At 38.5% G+C, this 23923-nt stretch overlaps 3 protein-coding genes across 4 annotated transcripts; 2 read left to right on the top strand and 1 right to left on the bottom strand.

The window, feature by feature from the left end:
- Nucleotides 1–1354: 1354 nt before the first annotated feature.
- Nucleotides 1355–4006, top strand: LOC137712030 (O-fucosyltransferase 37-like). Its single transcript, XM_068451179.2, has 6 exons — nt 1355–2159; nt 2436–2604; nt 2738–2827; nt 2918–3201; nt 3284–3542; nt 3652–4006. The coding sequence occupies exons 1-6, from the start codon at nt 1504–1506 to the stop codon at nt 3880–3882; spliced, it is 1689 nt and encodes a 562-aa protein (XP_068307280.2). The 5' UTR covers nt 1355–1503; the 3' UTR covers nt 3883–4006.
- An 860-nt stretch (nt 4007–4866) lies between these two features.
- Nucleotides 4867–7502, top strand: LOC148691128 (uncharacterized). Its single transcript, XM_088683796.1, has 2 exons — nt 4867–6757; nt 7084–7502. The coding sequence occupies exons 1-2, from the start codon at nt 5923–5925 to the stop codon at nt 7110–7112; spliced, it is 864 nt and encodes a 287-aa protein (XP_088539922.1). The 5' UTR covers nt 4867–5922; the 3' UTR covers nt 7113–7502.
- A 6485-nt stretch (nt 7503–13987) lies between these two features.
- Nucleotides 13988–18383, bottom strand: LOC137712328 (beta-glucosidase 13-like). 2 transcript variants are annotated; one of them, XM_088684630.1, is made up of 14 exons: nt 18225–18381; nt 17494–17600; nt 16858–16927; nt 16723–16781; nt 16548–16623; nt 16334–16411; nt 16097–16184; nt 15546–15846; nt 15337–15452; nt 15021–15238; nt 14888–14910; nt 14689–14779; nt 14463–14571; nt 13988–14389 (listed from the first exon to the last, which is right to left on the bottom strand). In XM_088684630.1, exons 1-14 carry the CDS (start codon nt 18310–18312, stop codon nt 14197–14199), a joined length of 1617 nt encoding a protein of 538 aa, XP_088540756.1. In that variant the 5' UTR covers nt 18313–18381; the 3' UTR covers nt 13988–14196. The 2 variants fall into 2 exon arrangements, with proteins under 2 accessions (XP_088540756.1, XP_088540755.1); XM_088684629.1 differs by lacking the exon at nt 14888–14910 and having other exon boundaries at nt 14689–14832; nt 18225–18383.
- Between the last annotated feature and the right edge of the window lie 5540 nt (nt 18384–23923).

Raw genomic sequence — 23923 nt, 5'->3', positions numbered from 1 at the left:
GATGTTCAACAATTTTCATCATCTAGGATCCATGGTGACCGACTGGAATTTTTACAATTGTTGCATCTGGGTTCATTGGGCAGGAAAGATGACACATGGTAGAGAAGAAGAGAGCGAGAGAGAAAGATTGTTTAAGTTCATCGACATGGGCGGAGCTATGAAAGGACCATAATGGTCCTGAGCCTACCTGACAAAAAATTAGAGTTATTCTTATGATTTTCAAAGATTTTTCATAGGATTAAGGCTCCAACTAGAATCTTTTCTTTCATTGGGTTTGATTTGAGGCTGGTGACTTTTTTGTAGTTAACCAACGATGCTATGAGTTTTGCGGGACTCAGATGATCAGAAGAGAGGGTAGGTGAGATAGCTGGTTTTTATTTTTATATTTGCTTTATTCTCCTTTTCCTTCCTTCCTTCTTCCTCTTGCCATTTACAAGAACTTTAAATTGTATCTGAGTCATGATACTAGGCATGAGAGTTGAGTTGAGGAAATCAATGACAAGAATGACATCACACCAATCCCAAATAACGGTGGTGGTAGTTTAGGACACGAGACACACTAATTTTTCTTATATCAAGAGAGCATTTTAGGGCGACCTAAAGATGAATATTAATTGCTGATAGAAAGAACACGCGTCTAATAAGTTGCTTGAGATTCACTTTTAAGACGAGTCTGCCTAGCATATTTCTATATATAAAAAGAAAGAAATAGGACATACATGAGAATTTGTGAAACTTTAACCTTTGTACAGAACTCTTTAATCTAAAATTTTGCTAAAGGAGTAAAGAATTTGCAATTTAAGTAATTGAAAGCATTTGTTCCTATATTCGAATTCCTTACCACAATATTAATAAATTAGAAACTCTGAGTCGCCCTTGATTCCATTTACCATATGTTGGCTTTCTAGTCACTCATTCTATTCCATCAAAACCATCTTTGTGTTTTTCTTTCTCCTTTTCTTTTTTTCTCACTTGCCAAACAAAGCATAAATTAAAATGCATTTAAATCATCTCTTGTTAACATCTCTCCAAAAGTCGAATACATAATTTGTAGTTAATAACACTCGGAAAACATGGATAACTACTAACCTAAATCACAGTTTTGCTTTTGCCAACAGCCCAAGTGTCAGCAAAACTACTATTACAAGAAGCGCTTTTGAGCTAACCTGCTTTTTATTTTCCCGGGAAAACCAAACGGAATAACCGTCGACTGCATGGTTGTTGTACAATTACCATAAAACCCTCTCGAAGGTTCATTTTACTGAGCTAATTTTGCAATAAACCAAGGACAAATCGGACATTTACGAAGGTTCAAGAATCAAGAACTGTATAGCCTTGCACAACAAGCTTCTCTGTGCTTTCTTTCATTTCTTCTCTTACAATCTTTCAAACTCCTCGCTTTCCCTCTCTCTCTCTCTCTCTCTCTCTAAAAACCCAAAATTTACAGAAAACAGAGCTTCTTCCAAAACCCCAATTACAGAGAAGCACCACTCTGTAATTTCCATGGCGAAAGCAAGAAACTTGAAGGCCTCCACATTCACCACAAACCCACCGCCGCCGCCGCCATTCTTCCACCTACTTCCATTCACTCCGCTCACCGCCTTCCTCTTCTCCCCGAAAACCCTCCGCCTCCGAAACCCGAAGCTCTGCAGCAACAGCAAGCACCCATTAGCCGTCCCAATCTTCTACCTCTCCTTCCTATTTTCCATCACTTTCTTGGGAATTTCCTTTCTCACCCTCGTCCCCTCATACCCTCCTCTCCTCCCCTGTTCCCATTTCTCCTCTCCAACTCCTTCTCCCACTTCTCCAGTTTCCGCCACCAATGGGGAGGAAGATAATGACCGGCCGAGCCTGTCAACCAGTGCAATGGTACCGCTGCCGGCTCACAGGGCTTTTGGGAACCTTTCGGAGGTGGAGAGGGAGTTCTGGCAGCAGCCCAGCGGTGAAAATTACCGGCCCTGCTTGGATTTCAGCCTTGGGTATCGGAGAATCTCTCCCAGGATTTCTGAGGAGAAAAGGAGGTTCTTGGTGGTGGTGGCGTCAGGAGGTTTGAACCAGCAGAGGAATCAGATTGTTGATGCTGTCGTCATTGCAAGAATTCTTGGAGCTGCATTGGTTGTTCCAGTATTGCAGATCAATCTGATTTGGGGAGACGAAAGGTTTGCCATTTGTGTTTTTTATTTTTTTATCATGTTTTGATGTTGTTCTTGATCCTTTTTGGTCAATTTGGTTATGTAAAAACATAATTTCTAGATTCTGGTGCCAAAATAGGACATGGATTTTGTTCGATTCTTCGTGTTTAGCAAGAAAGTCATCGTTTTCGCATAAAAAATAAGCATAAAACAAGCGGCTTTGGAATGATCTACTAGTATTTTAATAGGGTTTGATTCTATCGAATGCTTGTGCTGATCGGTTTGTTTTTATTGAATTTGCAGTGAGTTCTCGGACATTTTCGATGTGGCACATTTCAAAAGGACTTTACAAGCTGATGTACGAATTGTATCGTCTCTTCCCTCCACACATTTGATGTCAAGACAGACAATCGAAAACAAGATTCCGCACGACATTACTCCACAGTGGATCCATAGCAGATTCTATAATCAAGTACGGAAATATTTCTCATATTAATTTTAGTTTGCGAGTATGAAATGTCTGTTTCCAGTTTTCGGGTTGAGAAATGAATTGAACTAAGAAAGAAAATAATTTTCCTCAAACTTTGTTTTTGATGTTTATGCAGCTGAAGAGAGAAGGCCTTCTTGTGTTAAAAGGGTTGGATTCTAAGCTCTCAAAGAATCTTCCCCCTGATCTGCAGAAGCTTCGGTGTAAGGTACATTACGAACTTAACCACCGTCATCAGATATTTGTACACAATGTAAGTTCATGTTGTCATTGATCCCATGTTGTGTTTACATTTCAGGTAGCTTTTCATGCATTAAGGTTTGCAGCACCAATTCGAGAACTTGGAAATCGACTTACAAAGAGAATGTGGATTGAGGGTCCTTACATTGCACTCCATCTCCGGCTAGAGAAGGATGTGTGGGTCAGAACTGGATGCCTCACTGGTTTAGGCCCCGAATATGATGATGTGATCACCAATGTTCGGGAGTCTCAACCCGAATACCTCACTGGACGGTTAAACATGAGCTACACCCAGCGGAAACTTGCTGGACTTTGCCCCCTAAATGCTTTAGAAATAGCAAGGTATATATAGGAGTAGAAATGCAGAGTTGTAATTTCCTAGTTTTATTTTTGGACCATTGTTGAAGTTGGATGTTTAATGCAGGTTTTTGAAAGCTTTAGGCGCACCAAGAGGTGCTCGGATATACAGCGCAGGAGGCGAGGCATTTGGAGGCAGCAGGGCTCTGCAGCCACTTGTGGACGAGTTTCCAAATTTGGTGACAAAGGAGATGTTGGCGCGAGATGGAGAACTCTCTCCATACATGAACAAGGCTTCGGCTTTGGCTGCCATTGACTACACTGTGTCTCTGAGCAGCGATGTCTTTGTGCCATCGCATGGTGGAAACATGGGCCGAGCAATGCAGGTAAGCACTCAAAATTTTCTTTATTCTGATAGTTCTGTGTAAAATTAACTTTAAATCATTACGTTTGATCAAATGTTCTCGATTTCAATTTGTATTTTTGACTTGGCAGGGTCACCGTGCCTACGTAGGACACAGAAAGTTTATAAAGCCGAACAAGCGATCAATGCTGCCTCTTTTCGAAGACAACTCCATCAGTGATGCAGAGTTTGGAAGCATCATGAGAGGGTTGCATAGGAAGTCTCAGGGGCAGCTGGAGCCAAGGGGTTACAGGAGAAACCGAGATGTGATTGCATATCCTGTGCCCGAGTGCATGTGTAAACACAGTACAGGCATTTTCTAGTGCCATTAGAGAAACATTAGGAACTCTATATTGGACTCAAATTTTCTGGTTCATTAATTGTGGGAGTTTTCTTCGAATTTATAGGAATCGAACTCAAAATTCTGGCTAAGCCACTACCTTAACCTGAATTGGACATGCAAATGGCACCGAAATGAGCTCTAATTCAGCTAATAAATGTTAAAGTTTGCACTTGAAGGGAATTGGTTGATAAGAAGGAAGGAAGAAAACTGAAAAAAAGGCAGCAAGAAGTGAAGACAATTGTGTAAATCCGATGTTAGCACCTTGAAGCTAAGAAGAATGAAGATCAAGGGAAATGAACACAACGACATTAAGGGGGAGTGTTGAACTTACGTTACGTTAAGGGGGAGTGTTGAAATGCACTCACGTTACGTTTTGTTAATGTTTTGACAAGTTAATCCATGCACAATTTGATGATGCACTGGGTATATCACCAATGTGTGTATTATAGTTGGGTGTACTTCAGAATTTCTCTCGCAGGTAATTCGTGAGAGTATAATCCCGCGAAAAGAGGGACTTTGCACAAGCAAGTGAGTTGAGCTAGTTCCATATTGCCATTTGGTTTTATGGTAGAACCTCAACTTTTTTCAGTTATCGTCCTAGGAATAACTTTTTCCAAGATCCCACCCAATGTGAATCGCTTTTCCAATATGTAAAGTTAGTATTAATGTAAAACTTGATTAGTGGTTTATTGTGTTAATTAATGAACCCGATTCGTTGATTTTTAAGTCTTATTGGAATCTGCACATGGGTGTACAGACAGACATCACAGCACAACCAGCATACAACTCAAAGCACATGGGTTTACAGACAGTAAAGGACAGCAAGGGTGTAAAGCTTTCAGCTTTCTTTGTTGCTGACTCATGGACAGCAGGGAAAGGAATTGCATGCGCATGTGTGATGTTGCATCCGAAGCTTTCTTTGTATTATGTATAAATATGCCTTCCCATAAGGCTTTCGGGATATGAAAAATATTACAATTCAAACCAGAAAAATCAATATGGTATCAGAGCAGGAAAAATAACCTGCTTCTGCATCATCTTATCCATGACGGATCCGGATGGTACATGCCCCCGTTGTCCACTGCCAACACTGTAATGGTGCTGCGCTTGTTGATCTCGTCGCCGAGCTTGGTCTCCTTGAGGTAGTTGGTGTGAAGCTGCTCAGTTCCGACTGCTTCTCAAGAAGCTTGACGATGTCAAAGGCCGAGGCCGAAGAGAAGACAATAAAAACTGGAGCATAGTCCCTGCTGCACCTCCGGAAGCACCACCGCTCGTCGTCCTCCTTCTCCTCATGCTTGCAGTAGCTGCTGCACTTCCTCTTGGGGGAGCTGCTCCACCGCCTAGAACCATTTCCTGAGCCACCTCGAGCACCAACCGGATCGAGTTGTCCAGACACCATTGACATTCCAGTTTACCCTCCAGCACCTCAAGCACCGTCAAGATCGGGGGAAGTCCCTCCTCAACCTCACATCGACGACGGCTCCGATCATCTGGCACACCTGCCCGATCGAGCCTTTCCCGGTGAATTCGTCGGTGATTTTTTTTTCCCTCTGTGTTTTTTTTTTTTCCCTGACACTCTGTGAGTGAAAGAAATGGATTTGGCGGTATGGGTTTTATAGCAGGGAGGAAGAAAGTGCTTCTGGTGGAGAAGAAAAGTGTTTTTCCGTGAGAGGAAGCTGCAGATTTCATCCAAAGATTTCTGATTAAAAAAAAAAAAAAAAAAAAAAAAAAAATCTTTCTTTATATGGCGGAAGAGAATTCTTATTTGTTTGGAGATTCCCAGATATCTTCCTCCTCAACCATGTCTGAGGTGGATGTCAATCCAAATCAAAGATTAAGCTCAGTCTTGTTAAATGAGTTTAATTACTTACCTTGGTCGAGAGCAGTGAGTCTTGCCCTAGGTGGAAGGTCCAAGCTAGGGTTCATAAATGGAAGCATCGAAGTTCCTGATGTTTCTTCACCAACTTATGAAATCTGGCTTTGCAAGGATCAGCTAGTTATGTCATAGCTCCTAAATTCCATGGAACGTAAACTAGCTGAAATATTCAGTTATTCTGAATCATCATTCAAACTTTGGCAGACAGTCAAGGAAATGTATGGCAGCCAGAACAATGCTGCACGTGTGTTTCAATTGAAGAAGAACATTTCCAACATACAACAAGAAGGAAAGCCCTTTGTTCAACTTTTAGGCAGCATGAAGAGCATGTGGAATGAGCTGGAAATGTATCGGCCTCACACAACTGAGGCGTCTTTACTACTGAAAAGGGCAGAAGAAGACAAGATATTCCAACTCTTGTCAAGTCTCGATCCAGGATACGAAGACCTACGAAGCCACATACTCATGAACCCCGAACTACCTTCCTTCACCAGCATATGTGCAACAATCCAACGTGAAGAAGTACGAAGGAAAGTCATGAACACTGGCACAAAGACCAGTGTAACTGAAGCAAGGGCTTATCTAGCCAACGAAAGAAAATACAAAGTGAAGAATCCACACTTAAAGTGCCAACACTGCAACTATACTGGTCACGTTAAGGAGACATGCTGGATTTTACATCCAGAATTAAAGCCAGAGTTCATGAAGGATAACAAGGGCTCACAAAGACTGAACCGTGCACCACATAGAGCCAACAATGCAACTACCTCAACCTCTCATAGGTCTGATGCACTCAAGAGCTTCACTGCAAATCCAGCTGCACTCATAAATGAGTTTGCAGTGTATCTTCAAAGCAAGAAAGAAAGGATTAAGAGTGACCAAACAGTCGGCTTTGAAGATGGAAGTTCAACAGCTTTGCTAGGCAAGTTTGCTGGATTTCTGACAGAAACACAACACATGGCCCAAGATGACATGCAAGGTATCATGACTGCTTTTAAAACTGCTCTTAATGTAAATATGATGCATGATTTGTGGATTGTTGATTCGGGTGCCTCAGATCATATGACCAACCATGTTTCTAAGTTTCACAAGTTTGAAAAATTTTCAAAACCGTGTCAAGTCTCAACTGCCAATGGTGAGAGTTCTAAGGTTTTAGGGAAGGGAAATGTCAACTTAATATCGGACAAAATTGAGTCAGTAGCCTTATTTGTTCCTTCTTTTCCATTTCAACTTCTATCTGTGGGAAAAATCACCAATACCTTAAATTGTTTGGCCATTTTCTCTCCTCACAATGTCATTTTTCAGGATTGCCTCACCAAGAAGACGATTGGTGAAGGGTTTTACCTTGATGGCCTCTATTACATATCAAAAAACAGTCCCAGAGGATTTCAAGCCAAGTCCAGTCCATCCCAAGATAGTCAATTATGGCATCAACGTTTAGCTCATCCTTCCCAACCTGTTTTGTCTTCCTTGTTTCCAAACTTAGGTAATGATTTAATTTCGTGTGAAACATGTCATTTGTCTAAAGCCACCAGATTGCCTTTTACATCATCCTTATCTAGGACTAGTAAAGTTTTCGAACTAGTTCACTCAGATGTATGGGGACCAACGTTTGAATCTTTTGATGGTTATAAGTATTATGTAACTTTTGTTGATGATTTCTCTAGAGCCACATGGTTGTACCTTTTAAAGTCTAAGAGTGAAGTGATTGAAGTTTTTAAGGATTTTCACAATCTTGTTAAGAACCATTTTTCCTCTCAAATTCAAACCTTAAGATCTGACAATGGCACCGAATATATGTCCCATATCATGTCATTATATTTGAGCAAGCATGGTATCATGCATCAAACAAGTTGTGTCGGCACACCTCAACAAAATGGTGTAGCTGAAAGGAAAAATCGTGACATTCTGGAAAAAACGAGAGCATTAATGTTACAAATGAACGTACCAAAGAGATTTTGGTCACAAGGAGTCATGGCGGCTGTGTACATCATCAATAGACTTCCTAGCCGAGTCTTGGGTTTTAAATCTCCACTTGAAGTCATGAAAGGAAGAAAAATCGACCTTTCACATCTTAGAGTCTTTGGCTGTGTCTGTTTTGTTCATATACAGTCACACCATCGAGATAAGTTGGACCCTAGAGCTCTCAAATGTATTTTTCTTGGTTATTCATCAACACAAAAAGGATATAAGTGCTATGATCCTCAACTAAGAAAAATAATTGTATCTAAAGATGTACGATTCCATGAAGCTAACCCTTTTTTCAGCAAATCACATGAAGCCACAAGTCAGGGGGAGTGCATCTTAGACCTAATTCCTCTACCAAGAATCTGTACTTCTACACCTCCCATTGAAGTCAATAATGAAGGTACTCATCCTGATAATTCTGTGCATGATGATGACTCGGTGCATGATGATGACAACGGCAACATAGAAAATCCTCAAGGAGTGGATGACAATTTGAATGAGGATGAGACAAACCTCCTAGTACCTCGACGCAATCCTCGGCGTGATAGACAACCTCCCACAAGGTTTCAAGATTTTGTCACATATAAACCGAGGCATCCAATTTCAAATTGCGTGTCGTATCAAAAGGTAACTCCATCTCATGCTGCATTTCTTAACAACATTTCAAGTCACAGTGAGCCTCAAAACTTTTATGAGGCTAATAATCAAGTTGTGTGGAAAGAAGCAATGAGAGAAGAACTCAAAGCACTAGACCAACACAAAACCTGGAGCATCACCAAACTTCCACAAGGAAAAAAGGCAGTAGGCTGTAAGTGGATCTATAAGATCAAGTTTAATTCTGATGGTTCGATTGAGAGGCATAAAGCCAGGCTGGTGGCTCGAGGATTCACTCAAACATTTGAGGTGGATTACAAGGAAACATTTGCTCCTGTCGCAAAAATGAACTCAGTAAGGGTTCTATTGTCTGTTGCCGTCAACAAAGGTTGGTCTATGTATCAAATGGACGTGAAGAACGCCTTTCTACATGGTGATCTTGAAGAAGAAGTCTATATGAGATTGCCACCAGGACACCCTCAAAGCCAAGAGCCTAATTTGGTGTGTAAGTTACATAAGTCAATTTATGGGCTGAAGCAATCACCACGTGCTTGGTATGCAAAACTAAGTACCGTTCTTCATAGCATTGGTTTCAAAAGGAGTAATGCAGATTCATCATTATTTGTTCGCACAAGAGCTGCAAGCAAATTAGTTGTGTTGATATATGTGGATGACTTAATAATTACAGGTGATAATGCTGCTGAAATCACCACACTCAAACAATCACTTCAACAACAATTTGCGGTTAAAGATCTTGGGGTATTGAAGTATTTTCTTGGAATCGAAATGGCATCTTCTTACAAGGGACTATTTCTTAATCAACGAAAGTACGTCATGGACCTACTTAAAGATGCAAATATGAGTGATGCCAAGCCTGCACATACCCCTCTTGATAGCAAGCTCAAGCTTGACTTGGGAGGCACGCCACTCTCGGATATCAGCTTATATCAGAGGCTTGTCGGCAAGCTGATCTACCTCACGATCACCAGACCAGACATCTCACATTCAGTAAGTATTGCCAGTCAGTTCATGCACTCTCCCACCATCGAGCATCTGAACCTTGTCAAAAGAATCTTACGTTACTTAAAAGGGTCTGTTGGTCGTGGCATCCTCATGGCAAAGAATGACAACACTCAAATCATGGGGTACTGTGATGCTGATTGGGCAGGAAACGCAATCGATCGCAAGTCCACCACTGGTTATTGTACTTTTGTTGGTGGAAACCTGGTCACGTGGAAGAGCAAGAAACAAACTGTCATCGCAAGATCAAGTGCCGAAGCTGAATATCGTGCAATGGCCTCAACCGCGTGTGAGCTGATATGGCTAAAAGGACTTTTATGTGACTTAGGTGTGTTCACAGCTCAACCAATGACCTTATTCTGTGACAACCAGGCTGCCATGCACATAGCATCAAACCCCGTCTTTCACGAGAGGACGAAGCATATTGAAGTCGACTGTCATTATGTCCGTGAACAAGTACAGTCGCAGGTGATTCAGACACATTATGTAAAAAGCCTCGATCAACTGGCTGATATATTCACCAAACCTCTGGCTTCTCAACAGTTTCAAAGACTCCTCTCCAAGCTTGGATCCATCAACCTACTGGATCCAGCTTGAGGGGGAGTATTGGAATCTGCACATGGGTGTACAGACAGACATCACAGCACAACCAGCATACAACTCAAAGCACATGGGTTTACAGACAGTAAAGGACAGCAAGGGTGTAAAGCTTTCAGCTTTCTTTGTTGCTGACTCATGGACAGCAGGGAAAGGAATTGCATGCGCATGTGTGATGTTGCATCCGAAGCTTTCTTTGTATTATGTATAAATATGCCTTCCCATAAGGCTTTCGGGATATGAAAAATATTACAATTCAAACCAGAAAAATCAATAAGTCTATTCTACCCGATATGAACATTTGTTATATACAACAATGAACTTATCCACGGGGTTTATGAGATTGAAGAATCTATAACAGAGGTTCAGTTCAGGGTTTATGAGATTAGTGGAACCTTTAACAGAGTTCGATAAGTGAGTTTAGTGGCCACTAGTACTACAATCTAGTGGTATTCCTCTTTATTTATAAGTGAGAGGTTTTAGGTTCGATTCTCGCAAAAGACGAATTTGAACCACATTATTGCTAGCTCATTGAGGCTAAGCCCACCCTCCTCCCTTTAGCGTAGATAATATCGTTTGTTCAAAAAAAAAAAAAACAAAAGATGAGAAATGCATGGGCATTAGTATGCTGATAATAATAATAATTCTGAATCAGCTTGTTAGAAGTTACAAATTATAGTATTACAATTCTGTTTTTGGTGATTGCTGTAACAACAATAATATCGCCATCATTTGCAACCAGATTAACCCTTTCTCCATCGGAATCACCCCTTTCTTCATCGGAATCACTTTCAACTTCAATCGTGTACCACCAGAATGCAGCAGCATCGGATTTGACGAGATTTGTGGGAAAGAAATATACTATAATATTCTCTATGAAGACAGTGTAGACATCGAACCAGGTTGCTGCCTTGAGCTTTGAAGAGAGGGCTTACCATGCCACAAAGCACTGGTGAAAAGAGCTCTTAAACAACCTCTCCCAAATGTAAACAAATCAAGGGCTTTGAAGAGGAGTAGAAAACAGTGGGTTGCTGTCTTCCTATCGCTAAACTATACATGAATAGTTGGCAATTAATCTTTACCGCATCAAAGGCAGTGTGATGGTCACGTTGAAAATTCACCACAAAATACCCCAAGTTTCGTTTCTTTCTGTCAAAGAATATCAAATTAGAGTAACACAATTTTTTTTATATATTTTTATGAATGACTGCATTTGAGTAATGAAATTGAAAATTATACCACTATGTTTGGATAAGGAAAATAAATTTAGAATTTTGTTAAAAGGTAGAATTTATAAATTAATATTCACCAATTTTCCTGTTTGAATTCATAAACATAAAAATTTAGAATTTCCGCGTGAAAATAAAACTTGGAATTTAAGACTTTCAATTCCCAAGTTTGAATTTCATGTAAATATGTGTCATTTCCAAATTTCTATGAGTAAGAGTCTAAAAATAACAAATTCTGTATTCAAATTCAATTGTTCTTTTAGGTTAACCAAAAAATAAAATTCTGTCATTTCAATTTTCGTTATTTTAAAATTCCTTAATAATTTTAAATTTCCTCATCCAAATAGAGTGTAATGAAATTTTAAAATGATGAAATTCTATTTTTTAGAATTTTTGAGTTTCCTTATTTGGCTAAATCTATTATGCTATTTTAGATAGAGAAGTACTAATTTTCATGGATTCGAAAGGACAAAAGTTCGACAAAAAAAAAAAAAAGAAAAAAAATAGGACAAAACGACAAAAGTTTACCATTCAATGCAATTAAAATCTCTTTAATTTAAATTCTATTGTTTGAATCGGACACATAAATTTTCATGTCTGAATAATTCTTAGAATTTGTAATTTACGTTTAGGCTTAAAATAACAGCATGGGCTGAGAACGAGATAACCCAAGTTAAAAAGTCATAATCATCGGCCCAGTAATGATCCCTCAGGCCAATGAGCTTTTAGCCTACGAAAGGACTGATTCGACTGAGTCCTCATGGAAGAGGGATTGTAAATAGATTAAGTTTAGATGTGGCTCGATCGAGTCTTTAGTGGACTAAAATTGTCAAGGATTAGGATGGTCTTTGCTTGGATGCGAATTATTCTAAAGATCAGAATTCGTTTTGATCAGATAAAGATGAATTAATCTCACAAAAAGACTAAGAGTTCATAATCCTGGTTTGAATCAAAGATGTTGAGAGAATGGATAAAGGTGACTAAGGAAGGGATAAAAGGGGATAAAGAAATTATTCAGGTAATTGGCCAGTGACAGAGTCCTATAAAGACTTTACCTCAGCAAACCTGATTATTCTTCAAAACCATCCCTATAAATAAAAGAGGTTACTGCAACATGAGAGGCCCCCCCTTCAACTCAACAAACAACTCAAAACGCTCTACGCGAAATCTTTCTCATGCCCCTAAGAAAATTACTAACTATTGTACACACCTTCAGTTTGGATAAGTAAACATCATTGTTTTGACAACCGACGACATCTTCAGTTTGAATAAGTAAACAATAATGGAGCCGTAGAACCAAACGATTCAGGAGAACCTTCAGTTGGTATCTATTCAAGTCTCGATTGGCGAAGAGTTTTCAATTCCTTTGCATAATGAGGTTACTTCATTCACTTCCCAGCATAGTGAAGTGTTCTATAATTCGTTACTCTCATGTGCATTTTGCAGTTCAACATCCAGATGGCTGAACCACATTAATGAAATGCATATCTCCTTTGAATGCATGTGACCTTACAACCTAATACTGATTTTGCGCACCTATAGTCTCACGAATATAGTCGAAGTGGCAGTACTTGTTGCAGGAGATTCTGAACTTCGTAGTGAACAAGGTGACATTTTCTTCAGGTTATAAAATCCAAGACCGAGACATGTTCCATCCTCTGCCATAGTCGCTTAAGTACAAAAGTCAGCAGCGCATTCGACACCACCACATCTATTCTACACAACCGACCGAGCTTGATCGCAAATTGGCACGCCCGCATTCACATAAGGAATGTTAGCTCATATTTACTCGGCCTGTGCCGCTATGTAGAATAGAAGGGGAAAAGATAGGATGAAAATTTCCTAGACAGAAGGAGATCAGATTGTTGTTTTTGCCACATTGGTGCATCATGTGCAAGATGCAGGCGAAAAGTGCAGATTACTTTCTAGGTGATATCAGGAGGGTGCTTCTCAATTTTAATCATTAAAACCCATTTTGCTAAACCCTAAATCCTAAACCCTAATCTTGTATCTTTCTCTCCATTTCCTTGTTGGGAATTTCATTTATCTCACCCATGCTACCCTTCTTAGTTTCATATATGTATTGAATGTTAGGTAATCGTCATTTCCACATTCGCTTTAGTCAGGCAGCTTTGTGATCACCAGTTTGAGAACTTAGAATCTACTTCCATAGAGAATTTGGATTGAAGAGCTTTACTTTGCACTCGGTCTCCGGCTAGAGATAAATATGTCAGTCAGAACCAGATGTCTCACCGGTTTAGTCCCTAAATATGATGACATCATCCCCAAGGTTCGAGAGTCTCAACCCGAATACCTCCATGGACAAGTGAACATGAGCTACAACCCATACATACAAGTCTTCAGCTCTAGTTGCCATTGACTACTTTGTGTCTCTAAGCTAGGGTTATGTCTTTGTATTGTACTCACATGGGTGGAACGTGGGCCAAGCAATGCAGGCAAGCATTTCAATGTGTAAAGTAATGAAACTAACAGGGTCACCTTGCCTACAGGGGACACAGAAAATTTATAGAGCCGAACAGGCAAGCAATGCTGGTCTTTTCGAAGATTCTTCCAGTAGTGAAACCGAGATGTGATTGCATATAGTGCATGTGTAAATTGAACTTTTCTGTTCGTTCAAGCAGTAAATTGAATTTTTCGAGCCTTATATTCCAGAAGGAAAAATTAGTGAACATCTGAGCTCTCTCTAGTTTGAACTCAGGTTTGAAAACACTGAAAAACTCAGTGTGACCTCTTTGCAGTACTAATTAAATTGCGAAACAAAATTGAAAACTCAATTTGGATTTATTTACATTTTTATATTTATGAAGTGTAACCTAACCTAAACTGTCCTACACAAGTATTCTTACCACGATAACAGATGGATACCACAAATCGAACAGAAAATTCTTCGTAGCATACATAAATTGTTTAAAGTCACACACGTGAGAGTCTTGATTATAGAAAAATATGAAGTATGTACTGCATAAAACCAGAATGAGAGATTATGTAACTAAGTCGATCTACTAATTGAAGCACTGTTGTGGTTGAAATCACGGAACCACTTAGCAGATTGCTTGGGGTAGCGCTTGTAGTTGTCATCGAAATCAATGTAGTAGAGTCCAACTTGCTGAGACAACCCTATACCCCATTCAAAGTCATCGAACAGAGCCCAGCAAAAGTATCCTTTGACATTTGCTCCGTTCCTGCGATAAACCGGATAAGAACGTGATTATACATTGAGTCGATTTATGTTAATCAAGAAATTACACCACTTACTTCATTGCCTTATTGAGCCAATACAAATGCCGAGCAATATAGGAGATTCGATTTGGGTCTTTTAGTTGTTCATCAAGCGGAAGTCTGTCATTCTTTGGATTACCATATCCTGTCAAAGTTACAGCAGATGTAACAATTCATGTTAACGTTCTGTGATAACTTGCATTAGTAATTGGATACTTTCAAACATATGTGGATTAACTGAAGCATAAGTTAGAAATCCAACCATTTTCAGAAATGTAGATTTGTGGGCTACTATATTTATTCTTCACATAGTTCATCAGCTTCTGCAGCCCTTGTGGCCAATGGTTCTCGGACTGCACCACAAGGACAACATAAGCACTAATTTCATCCAAGAAAGCATCAAGAACTGTGATAAAAAATTAAAAAAAAAGCAAGAACATAAAAGGTTAGAAGTTTCTTACCACACCAGGAACATCTTTGATATCTGCAATAACCAAACAAATCAAGAAACATAAAAGGTTATAACCTATACTTATGCTTGATTTGTTTTATTTATTTTCTCCCATTATGGCTATGGCAAGTACGGTATTTTACCTTTTTCTTCCGCCCATGAATCGAAGGAATAGCTCAGATTCTCTGTAAGAGGAGGAGGCCTATATTTCGCTTGAACTGATTCATAATAGTTTATCCCAACAAAGCCTAAATTCCCCTTGACAAGAGATATCTCGTCGGCGGAAAATGTGGGCAGCCTTTCCTTCACCAGCTCTCTCATGCTTTGTGGGTATTTTCCAAGTACCAACGGTCCCATAAACCTAATGCAAATTTAACAAGAAGCTAATATTAATCAACTGCTAATGAAATTAAATTAATTAATGGACTTCTCAAAGTTATCATTAGTAGTTATACTGACCATCCTAGATAGAAATCAAACAGTCTCTCTGCTGCAGCTCGATCTTCCTGTGAATTAGAATAGGGCTTAAAATACTTTGTAGCAAGGACGATTCCGATCTCTCCATTTTGCTCTACCTGCAAGATGACATTCAAAACAAACTTTATCAAGATTCCTTCAATGAGTTTTGAACTTTGAATAGAGATGAACGTGGTTTCTATAAGTTTAACCTGGTATCTCTCTCTATATAGCTTCACAGCAGTGGCGTGAGCAAGGATGATGTGGTGGGCAGCAATGTAAGGCTCCGTGGACGAGTTACCACCAAAGTTACAGGGACCGACAGGCACCATACATCGAGGTGGGGATCCCAAACCACAACGTCGTTGTGGAAGTGAGCACCTTCCTGGTGGGGCAATCCCAAGCTCGTAGCCATATTGTGCAAGAACATTTGGCTCATTAATGGTGAACCAATGCCTAACTCTATCTCCAAATAATTTGAAACAGAGCTCAGCATAATCGCTGAAGTCTTTCCTGCAAAAACAGACCGTATTATTTACAAGATGGAGAAAGGTTCCATGGATATATAAAAGATTAAGCACAAGAGGGAGAAAGCATGAAGTAGAAGAAGAGAAAGATATGATGAGCCTCGATAATCATCAGAGGCGACTTTGCTTTTCATATATACTCGTGTTCACAATATCAGATAGAGATGAAGTGATTTATTAAACGAAATGAAACTCTAAATAAACAATACATGATAATTCTACAAGATTAAACTTACAGAAACATTTGATGCGTCAAGCCTCCATACTTCTCTTGCAGAACTTGGGGTAAGTCAAAGTGATAGATCGTGACAAAAGGCTCGATGCCTGCATTAGGACGCAGGAAACACGTTAAATCAAACAAATCCTGAGAAAATATGAAGCGTAAACAAGAAACTAAAGTTACAAAAAGTATACATGCCCCAAGCAGTACTAAATTACTAATTAATCAACTTTCAGAAGTGAACTTTATTTACCATTTCTTATTAATTCATTGATCAGACGATTGTAATGATCTACACCAAGTTGGTTAACTCCACCACTTATGGTTCCCTCTGCATAGGTTTCATCAACATGAGCCTCCATCATTTTGTTATAAAGGATCAAATTAACTTAAACAAGAAGAAGATAAAGAAAAATGTTAAATGGAATTAAAACGAAAGCAAAGGACGGGAAAGAAAGGAAAATAACGTGGTAGAATTCTTGTCCAGGAAACGGAGAATCTATAGGAGTTCACTCCAAGCTCCTTGATAAGCTGAATGTCCTCCTATAATGCAGATTATACCATACAATATATTAGTTTTAAATTTCAAAACAATTATTTGCATTCTCAAAGATATATGTTTTGACCCTTTTTGCTACTCACCATGTATCGTCTGTATCCATCAATTGCCTTAGGGAATTTGTCACTCTGTCGAATCGCACCTGCAACGGAAACTTGTGAGATGAGGATTCTAAAATTGGAAAGATATGAAGAAAAGATAATGAAGGTTAAGTGAACCTGGGAGTATTTTGGCACGATGATCCCAGACACTCGGGGATCGCCCTTCTTCTTCGGCTGCCCCTTCCGTCTGCACAACATCACATTAATATGTTTAGTGATCTAAGAAAGTATGAGGCTATATATATAAATCATAGTTTGAAATCGCAATGCATAAGGCGTTGCGTGGGACGTTTTACTATGCAATGTCGGGGCGATTTCGCATAAGCTATTCGAGAATAGTAATGAATAAATATATAAATATACTTGCACCAAAACACATATAATTTAACAATAATTTCTCATTAATGCATAATAAACTACCAAAATACATATGCTTCAAGTTCAAAAACACACTGCACTTAAATAAAAATCCAAATATTCCAAACATAATGTTCAACTTATAAACATCATTCACAAAGTTACAAATATTCATAAACCGATTACAAAAAGAAGAATAGGAGGGACAGAAGGACTAGGACCAATATAGGATCACGAGGCATTCGGTGTGGTATTGCGCAATATCACGAAAGAATCGAACTCATTTAGACTATCGCGATATTTTTGCATTATCACAAAATCTTTTTCGAGGTCCAATATAGCGTGTGTGTGTGTGTGTGTGAGTAAATTAACCATTTTTAACATCAATGTATATACCTGTGCAGCTGAAGTGCCAACTCCAAAGAAAAAATCAACCGGAAAATCAGCCCGGTGAACGTTAAGTTCGAGAGTAGGTGCAGCACTGCTTGTGTTCATCACCTCAACTGCAACAACACCATTTAATTGTGCTAAGTAGAAAACTTGATTGATCATCATATGATGAAAGAGTAAACATAAAAGGCATAGGCAGAGAAAAAGATTGGCAAGAGTTGCATAATTAGTGATTAACATCAATTGAAACACAAGTTATCTGAAAGTGCCCTAGACAACACTATCGATCGTCTATCATATGATTGGAAGCAGCTACTTTTATTATTAGCATTAACTGATTCTAGAAAGAAAAAAAACATTACAAGTTGTTACACTCTAAAAAAGAATGAACACCTAAAAGACTACAAGTAAATAAGTTTTTTCATGGACTCAACAAGATTTAATCAACAGATTTTTCACGGAGAAAAGGCAATCACAAACGAGAAACTACAAACTAAACGAACAGGTGCCTTAAATATAAGAATATAAAAACAGTTTTGAACAAGGATATTTGGAACAACCGTCAACAAAATAAAGCAACACAAACAACTATACGTCTTTTAAAAATGGTTGAAGGTTTTAACTGAGTACGTAGTTTTGGTGTTTCCACAATACAGTAGTTTCACTCAAGCTTAAGAGAGGGCATGAAAAAGATGATAAAAGAAAGTGAAAATTTCAAGGCAGGATTAAAGGCAAACCTTGTTGAGCCTCTGCAGATAAAAGCGAAGCCATTAGAAAAATGGCAGCAGCAATGACACAAAGCAACTTCTCTTTCTGCAGCAACATCTTTGTTTTCTCTCTCTCTGCTCTCTTGTTTTGCTCTCAGACGTTTGAAACAGAATGAGGAGGTGGAGAAGCAACACCACCTTTTCTAGTGAAATGCCGCTGGTCTGTATTCTTTAATCACCGTTGGATCTTTTCTTATTTCATCTCAACCGTTGATCATCCTAGTACTACCACCTTCTGTCTTGTATTTATTTGGTTCGTTAAAATTTTTGTGTGCTAAATTGCTAATCATCAACATAATTCTGTTCAGCTCTTTTAAGTTTGATTTGGTGCATTATTTAAGACACTAGAAGAAAAAAGCTCATCCATCACGGTGAAAGCCCGTGATAAATTGCAATTCACCACGGACATTGTGCCCGTTAGTATTCTGCATATGTCGAGAACATGTGAAACATGCATATAAATTTTGCTCGAACTACAAAAAATAATATACTAATATTCAACTACCAACACTGATAAGGATAGTGATAATGCATGACATGTTTAGAGCATACAACTAATTCAAAGTACAAGCAGAAGAATAAATAGAGAGGTGTTATTACAATAGAAGTCAAAGCAGAGAGGATGATGCGGTATCACTTGTAGGGGAATGCCTCGTATCTCATATCGTATTCCTCGTTCCTATGTCTTGAGGGGGCGCAAAACAAACATGACTGGACCAAATATATAATACTAAAATAGTTATCAACATACTAACCCCCAAAGTTTTATGAAAACTAATAGCATAATATGTAATAGGTTTCCGAAAACCCTAGCATGCCATAAAACCTTCATAAAACATATCTCATATATAGTGTGCTAACTAGTGGTATCAATATCGCCCAAAGGCATATAGAACTCTTCCTTCAAAACACTTCCTTCACAAGTATCAATTGCATGTAGACTCCTACAGCACCCAACCCAACCCAAAGGTCAATATAAGTATCATCGCCCACAGGCTTCTACATCACCCAACTCGAAGGTCAATATAAGTATCATCGCCGTTGTCACATCCCGGCTCAGGGCGGATCACTTCCCGAGCCCGCTCCACCACCGTAGCACGATATTGTCCGCTTTGGGCCCCAACCACACCCTCACGGTTTTGTTTTTGGGAACTCACGAGCAACTTCCCAGTGGGTCACCCATCATGGGATTGCTCTAGCCTTCTTCTCGATTAACTTCGGAGTTCCTACGGAACCCGAAGCCAGTGAGCTCCCAAAAGGCCTCGTGCTAGGTAGGGATGGGAATATACATTTAAGGATCACTCCCCTGGGCGATGTGGGATGTCACAGCCGCTCCTACAACACCCAACCCGAAGGTCAATATAAGTATCGTCGCTTGCAGGCTCCTGCAATCACCCAAATGCAGACAAACCTCGACTGTGTCCTTGGCAAACCATACACGAAATCCATGGTGATGTCTTCCCACTTCCATGCTGGTATCGGGAGGTTCTGCATTAGACCCTTAGGTCTTTGTCTCTCTACCTTCACCTGCTGAAAAATAATGCATCTCCGCACATACTCTGCCACATGCCGAGAACATGTGAAACATGCACATAAATTTCGCTCGAACTACAAAAAATAATATACTAATATTCAACTGCCAACAATGATAAAGATAGTGATAATGCATGACATGTTTAGAGTATACAACTAATTCAGAGTATAAGCAGAAGAATAAATAGAGAGGTGCTATTACAATAGAAGTCAAAGCAAAGAGGATGATGCGGTATCACTGGTAGGGGAATGCCTCGTATCTCGGATCGTATTCCTCGTTCCTATGTCCTAAGGGAGCGCAAAACAAACATGAGTGGACCAAGTTGAATATTAGTATATTAGTTTTTTAGTTCGAGCGAAATTTATATGCATGTTTCACATGTTCTTGGCATATGCATTCATTAAATAGCTTTCATCACCCTCGTGTGTCGGCCATCACGTGGCCATCCAGATGTTTGGGGTGTGTCAATTCATATTATAAATCACATTGCAAGGATCATTTATGTAAAAAATGAATTAAAACTAAGATCGTTTAGTTAACCTATTCTAGCAAATACATAGACAATTTGTAATGCTTTTACCAATTCCGTCCTTTTTTTTTTTTTACACAGTTCGATGACTAAACTACCTTAATTTTAGTTGATTTTTTTACAGAGGGGATCTTTATAGAGTGATTTATAATATGAATGATTCTGATTATAAAAATAGAATTCTATAAAACGACAACGAATAATTTTAAGTAGGAACTCCTCCTTCTTCTTTGAGTAGTCAAGTATTGTTCTGGCAAAAAATGCTCAAAAGAATAATTTATTTATTTATTATTAATAAAATGGTTCGGTTCGATTCCAGCCGGTTCTTGTTCATTCGAAACAAGAATCGGAACCGGTTTGAACGGTCTAGTTCAGTTTTTGACTCAAAGTTGACTTTTCCGGTCAACACAGTTCTTTTCAGTTTTTTTTCATACTGTTCGATGCGGTTTTGCAATTTGGCAGTTTTATGCCCACCCCTAACAGGAGATACTAAAGGGGCACAAAAGAATTGAAGTTGAAGGATACTCTAATTAGGGGCATCATAAACTAACCGTAATCGGAAGAAAAATATATATTAAATTTGGATTACAGAGTATTCATACGTTTATTAAATAATAGGAAATTAAAAATAAATAAATAAAGGCGATGGAACTCATATGAATTTTGGAATTGAGTTCTTCGTCGCGAAGAAATTGAACTCTCTAGATATACGTGGTAATCCAATTCCGTAGCATGTGGAGAATCCTTTGGCGGCCCATCCAAACTATCCTGGCAATCCTCCGGTGCGCAGCCAAACTATCCTAGCAAACGTTCGTTCATTCTAACAAATTTTGTGGCGGATGCAATTACAACAAGAGGTCCTGCCACAAATGATCTACAAGTATGGATTAAATCTTTTTAAGGCATAAGTGGATTCAAACCTAACACTTAGCAAATGACTTACCTAGACACTACAACTGAGTTCTATATTCGTGACTACAACGAAATACAATGTTTAGTGAAAATTAGTGGACTGTGTATTTAGTTAAATGACTTTTGAATTTTTATGGATTATTAATAAATAGAAGCTATTATTTCCTTTTTTGAAGTATTTCTTCATAAATAGAAGCTATTTTCGAATCGAATAAATAGAAGCTATTATTTTCTCACTATCACCCCATTCTGTAACTTTGTCCATATCAAGTTCACAATTAATGAAAATTTAATATTTTTGCTAGGTTTCGTCTGCTTAGTAATTACAGTGTGTAATAATAGTATGAGTTCTCTTTAGGAGCCATTAGAGGGAGAGAGCTAGGATATTAATCGTTTTGGGTTGGTTGGTGCCTTAGTTATTGTATTTTTAAGTTTTTATTTTTATTTATATACCCAGTTTTTATTATTAAACTAATGTATTAAATAATGCTAAAAAATAAATCTAAAATTTAGAATTAAAACTACTTTTTCTTATGAGGTTTTTGTTTAATAAACGATAGTGTTAGCGGGTTAAATATTTAGTTATTTGAGAAGGGGAATTGCCGGATTAGTGAGAATCAAACTCATACTATATAGTGCATAAACTTAATTGTTTTTAACTACTATGGTAAGGCGTCTTGCAAGGGTTTTCTTTATTCTTTCATTTAATCAATTGAATTATGCGTTCTCACTTCTTAGTTTTGGATTCCGGAATTCTTATTTCGGTGCCTCTCTAATGTATACGAAGGCTGGCATTGACAATCATTCTATTGTTCTCCAATCGAGTCTCGTAAACCTCAAAGCTTCTTGACTGCGTAAATGACATTAGTTAGATGTAAAACTTAGGGGTTTAATGTTTTTTTTTTTTTTAACAAGAAAATGTATTAAAGAGAAAACCCTGGAGTACAACTATTCCCTATATAATCAAACTGAAAAGCATGAAGAGCAAATGAAGGAATACGATGGTCCCAAATATGATAATCAGTAATAAGAAGGCCTTGGCGAGCGAAGGCATCCGCCACAAAGTTAGCCTCTCTAAAAATATGTTCTAGTCAGTGCAATCAAAACTGGTCGTTGTCCACTTGATATCTTCAATAATAGGAACCAGATTCCATGGCGTTGCACCCCAGTCCAATACTGACTGAATGACCAACTTAGAGTCACCTTCAACCATAATCTTAGTATAGCCCTTCCTCTGAGCAAAAAGAAGGCCATCTTTGCGAGCCCTAGCCTCCACTTCAGAAATAGTAGCACCATCCAGATTTAAGATGCCACCTCCAATAAACTACCCATTATGATTCCTTAAAACAAATCCCGCCGCCGCCTTATCCCCAACCACCGAACCGTCAAAAATTAACTCAACAAAACTCTTATTTGGCAGATACCATTTAACAGTTGTGGAAATATCATTAGTATTTCTTCTCAAACCTTTACCATTGGCTTTTAGATATCGCTCACCCATAGATATAGCCAATAATGTAGATCTTGTCGGGATGGGCAAAACATTTCTAAACACCATATTATTACGGTCATTCCAAATTTGCCAACAAAGAAGCAAACACAAGCTCAAATCACTAGGAACTTCCTTATCAACATACTTTAAAGAATTTAGCCAATCTACTACAGAGTCGAAATTAGCATTAGTGAAATTGCCCGGCTTAATTGAACAAAGGTCCCAAATCAATTTAGTGGCACCATAATTAAAAAATAAATGCATTTTGTCCTCATCTATGGAATTACAAAAGGACATATCTTATCACTATTAGTTACAATATGACTTAATATTTTTCTAGTTTGAAGTCTATTACGAATGAACAACCATGCAAACATCTTAACTTTAGGAAGAATATTAAGTTTCCACATCTTATTAATTAACTTATGCTTTGTAGATTGAGTCAACATCCCTTTTTGGATCCAAGTAGCTGATTTAGCTGAGAACTTACCGTTTTTATTTAGACCCCAAACAAGCATATCTTTGGAATCCTGCAAGGGAATTGTAATATTACAAATTTTCCTCACAATTTCATTACTAACCACTTGCGAAAGCTTTCTCCTACCCCAACAATAGTTATCACTAAATTCACTAACTTTCAAGTCCCAATTAATGTTTTGGTTGTCAATATTGAGTAAAGGATGGAACAACGGGTAAGAAAAAACCCAAGTATGGGACCAAAACAAAATGTCCTTACCATTACCCACTCTTCATCTCATACCCTTAAGAATAACATCCCTACTTTTCAAGATACCTTTCCAAGCAAAAGAATGATTCTGTCTAATTTTATTATCTAGAAAACTTTCTTTTCTAAATACTTACTCTTTACTAACTTAATCCACCAGTTATCCTCCTCGGTCATTACCTTCCAGCCCAATTTAGTGAGACAAGCATTATTGAAAAGATCTAGTCTTCTAACTCCCAAACCTCCCATTTTCTTAGGAGTACAGATCAAATCCCAAGCCACTGGAAAGATTTTCTTGTCCCTACCCCAAAAAAAAAAAATCCCTACACTCTTTATTAAGCTTATTGACAATCTTGTCAGGACACTTAAAGCAAGTCATAACATGATTAGGCATACCTGTTAGATTAGAGTCAATTAAAGTAAGCATCCCTGCTCTCGAAAGAGTGTTTGCTTTCCAACCGGCTAGTTTTTGCTTAAC

This window comes from Pyrus communis, chromosome 14 (genome assembly GCF_041283825.1).
Source record: "Pyrus communis isolate YQ-2024b chromosome 14, ASM4128382v1, whole genome shotgun sequence".
In the NCBI taxonomy this organism is placed as follows: domain Eukaryota; kingdom Viridiplantae; phylum Streptophyta; class Magnoliopsida; order Rosales; family Rosaceae; genus Pyrus; species Pyrus communis.
This window is presented reverse-complemented; position numbering and strand designations above follow the sequence as displayed.

Excerpts from the sequence above, each read along its gene's own strand:
- LOC148691128 (XM_088683796.1), top strand. The coding sequence starts at position 5,923 with ATGGAACGTAAACTAGCTGAAATATTCAGTTATTCTGAATCATCATTC. Across the intron at positions 6,758-7,083 it reads GGCCCAAGATGACATGCAAG|GATTGCCTCACCAAGAAGAC; the intron begins GTATCATGACTG and ends GTCATTTTTCAG.
- LOC137712030 (XM_068451179.2), top strand. The coding sequence starts at position 1,504 with ATGGCGAAAGCAAGAAACTTGAAGGCCTCCACATTCACCACAAACCCA. Across the intron at positions 2,605-2,737 it reads ATAGCAGATTCTATAATCAA|CTGAAGAGAGAAGGCCTTCT; the intron begins GTACGGAAATAT and ends ATGTTTATGCAG. Across the intron at positions 3,543-3,651 it reads ACATGGGCCGAGCAATGCAG|GGTCACCGTGCCTACGTAGG; the intron begins GTAAGCACTCAA and ends TTGACTTGGCAG.
- LOC137712328 (XM_088684629.1), bottom strand. The coding sequence starts at position 18,312 with ATGTTGCTGCAGAAAGAGAAGTTGCTTTGTGTCATTGCTGCTGCCATT. Across the intron at positions 15,453-15,545 it reads TATATAGAGAGAGATACCAG|GTAGAGCAAAATGGAGAGAT; the intron begins GTTAAACTTATA and ends GTCATCTTGCAG. Across the intron at positions 15,239-15,336 it reads TTTGATTTCTATCTAGGATG|GTTTATGGGACCGTTGGTAC; the intron begins GTCAGTATAACT and ends AATTTGCATTAG.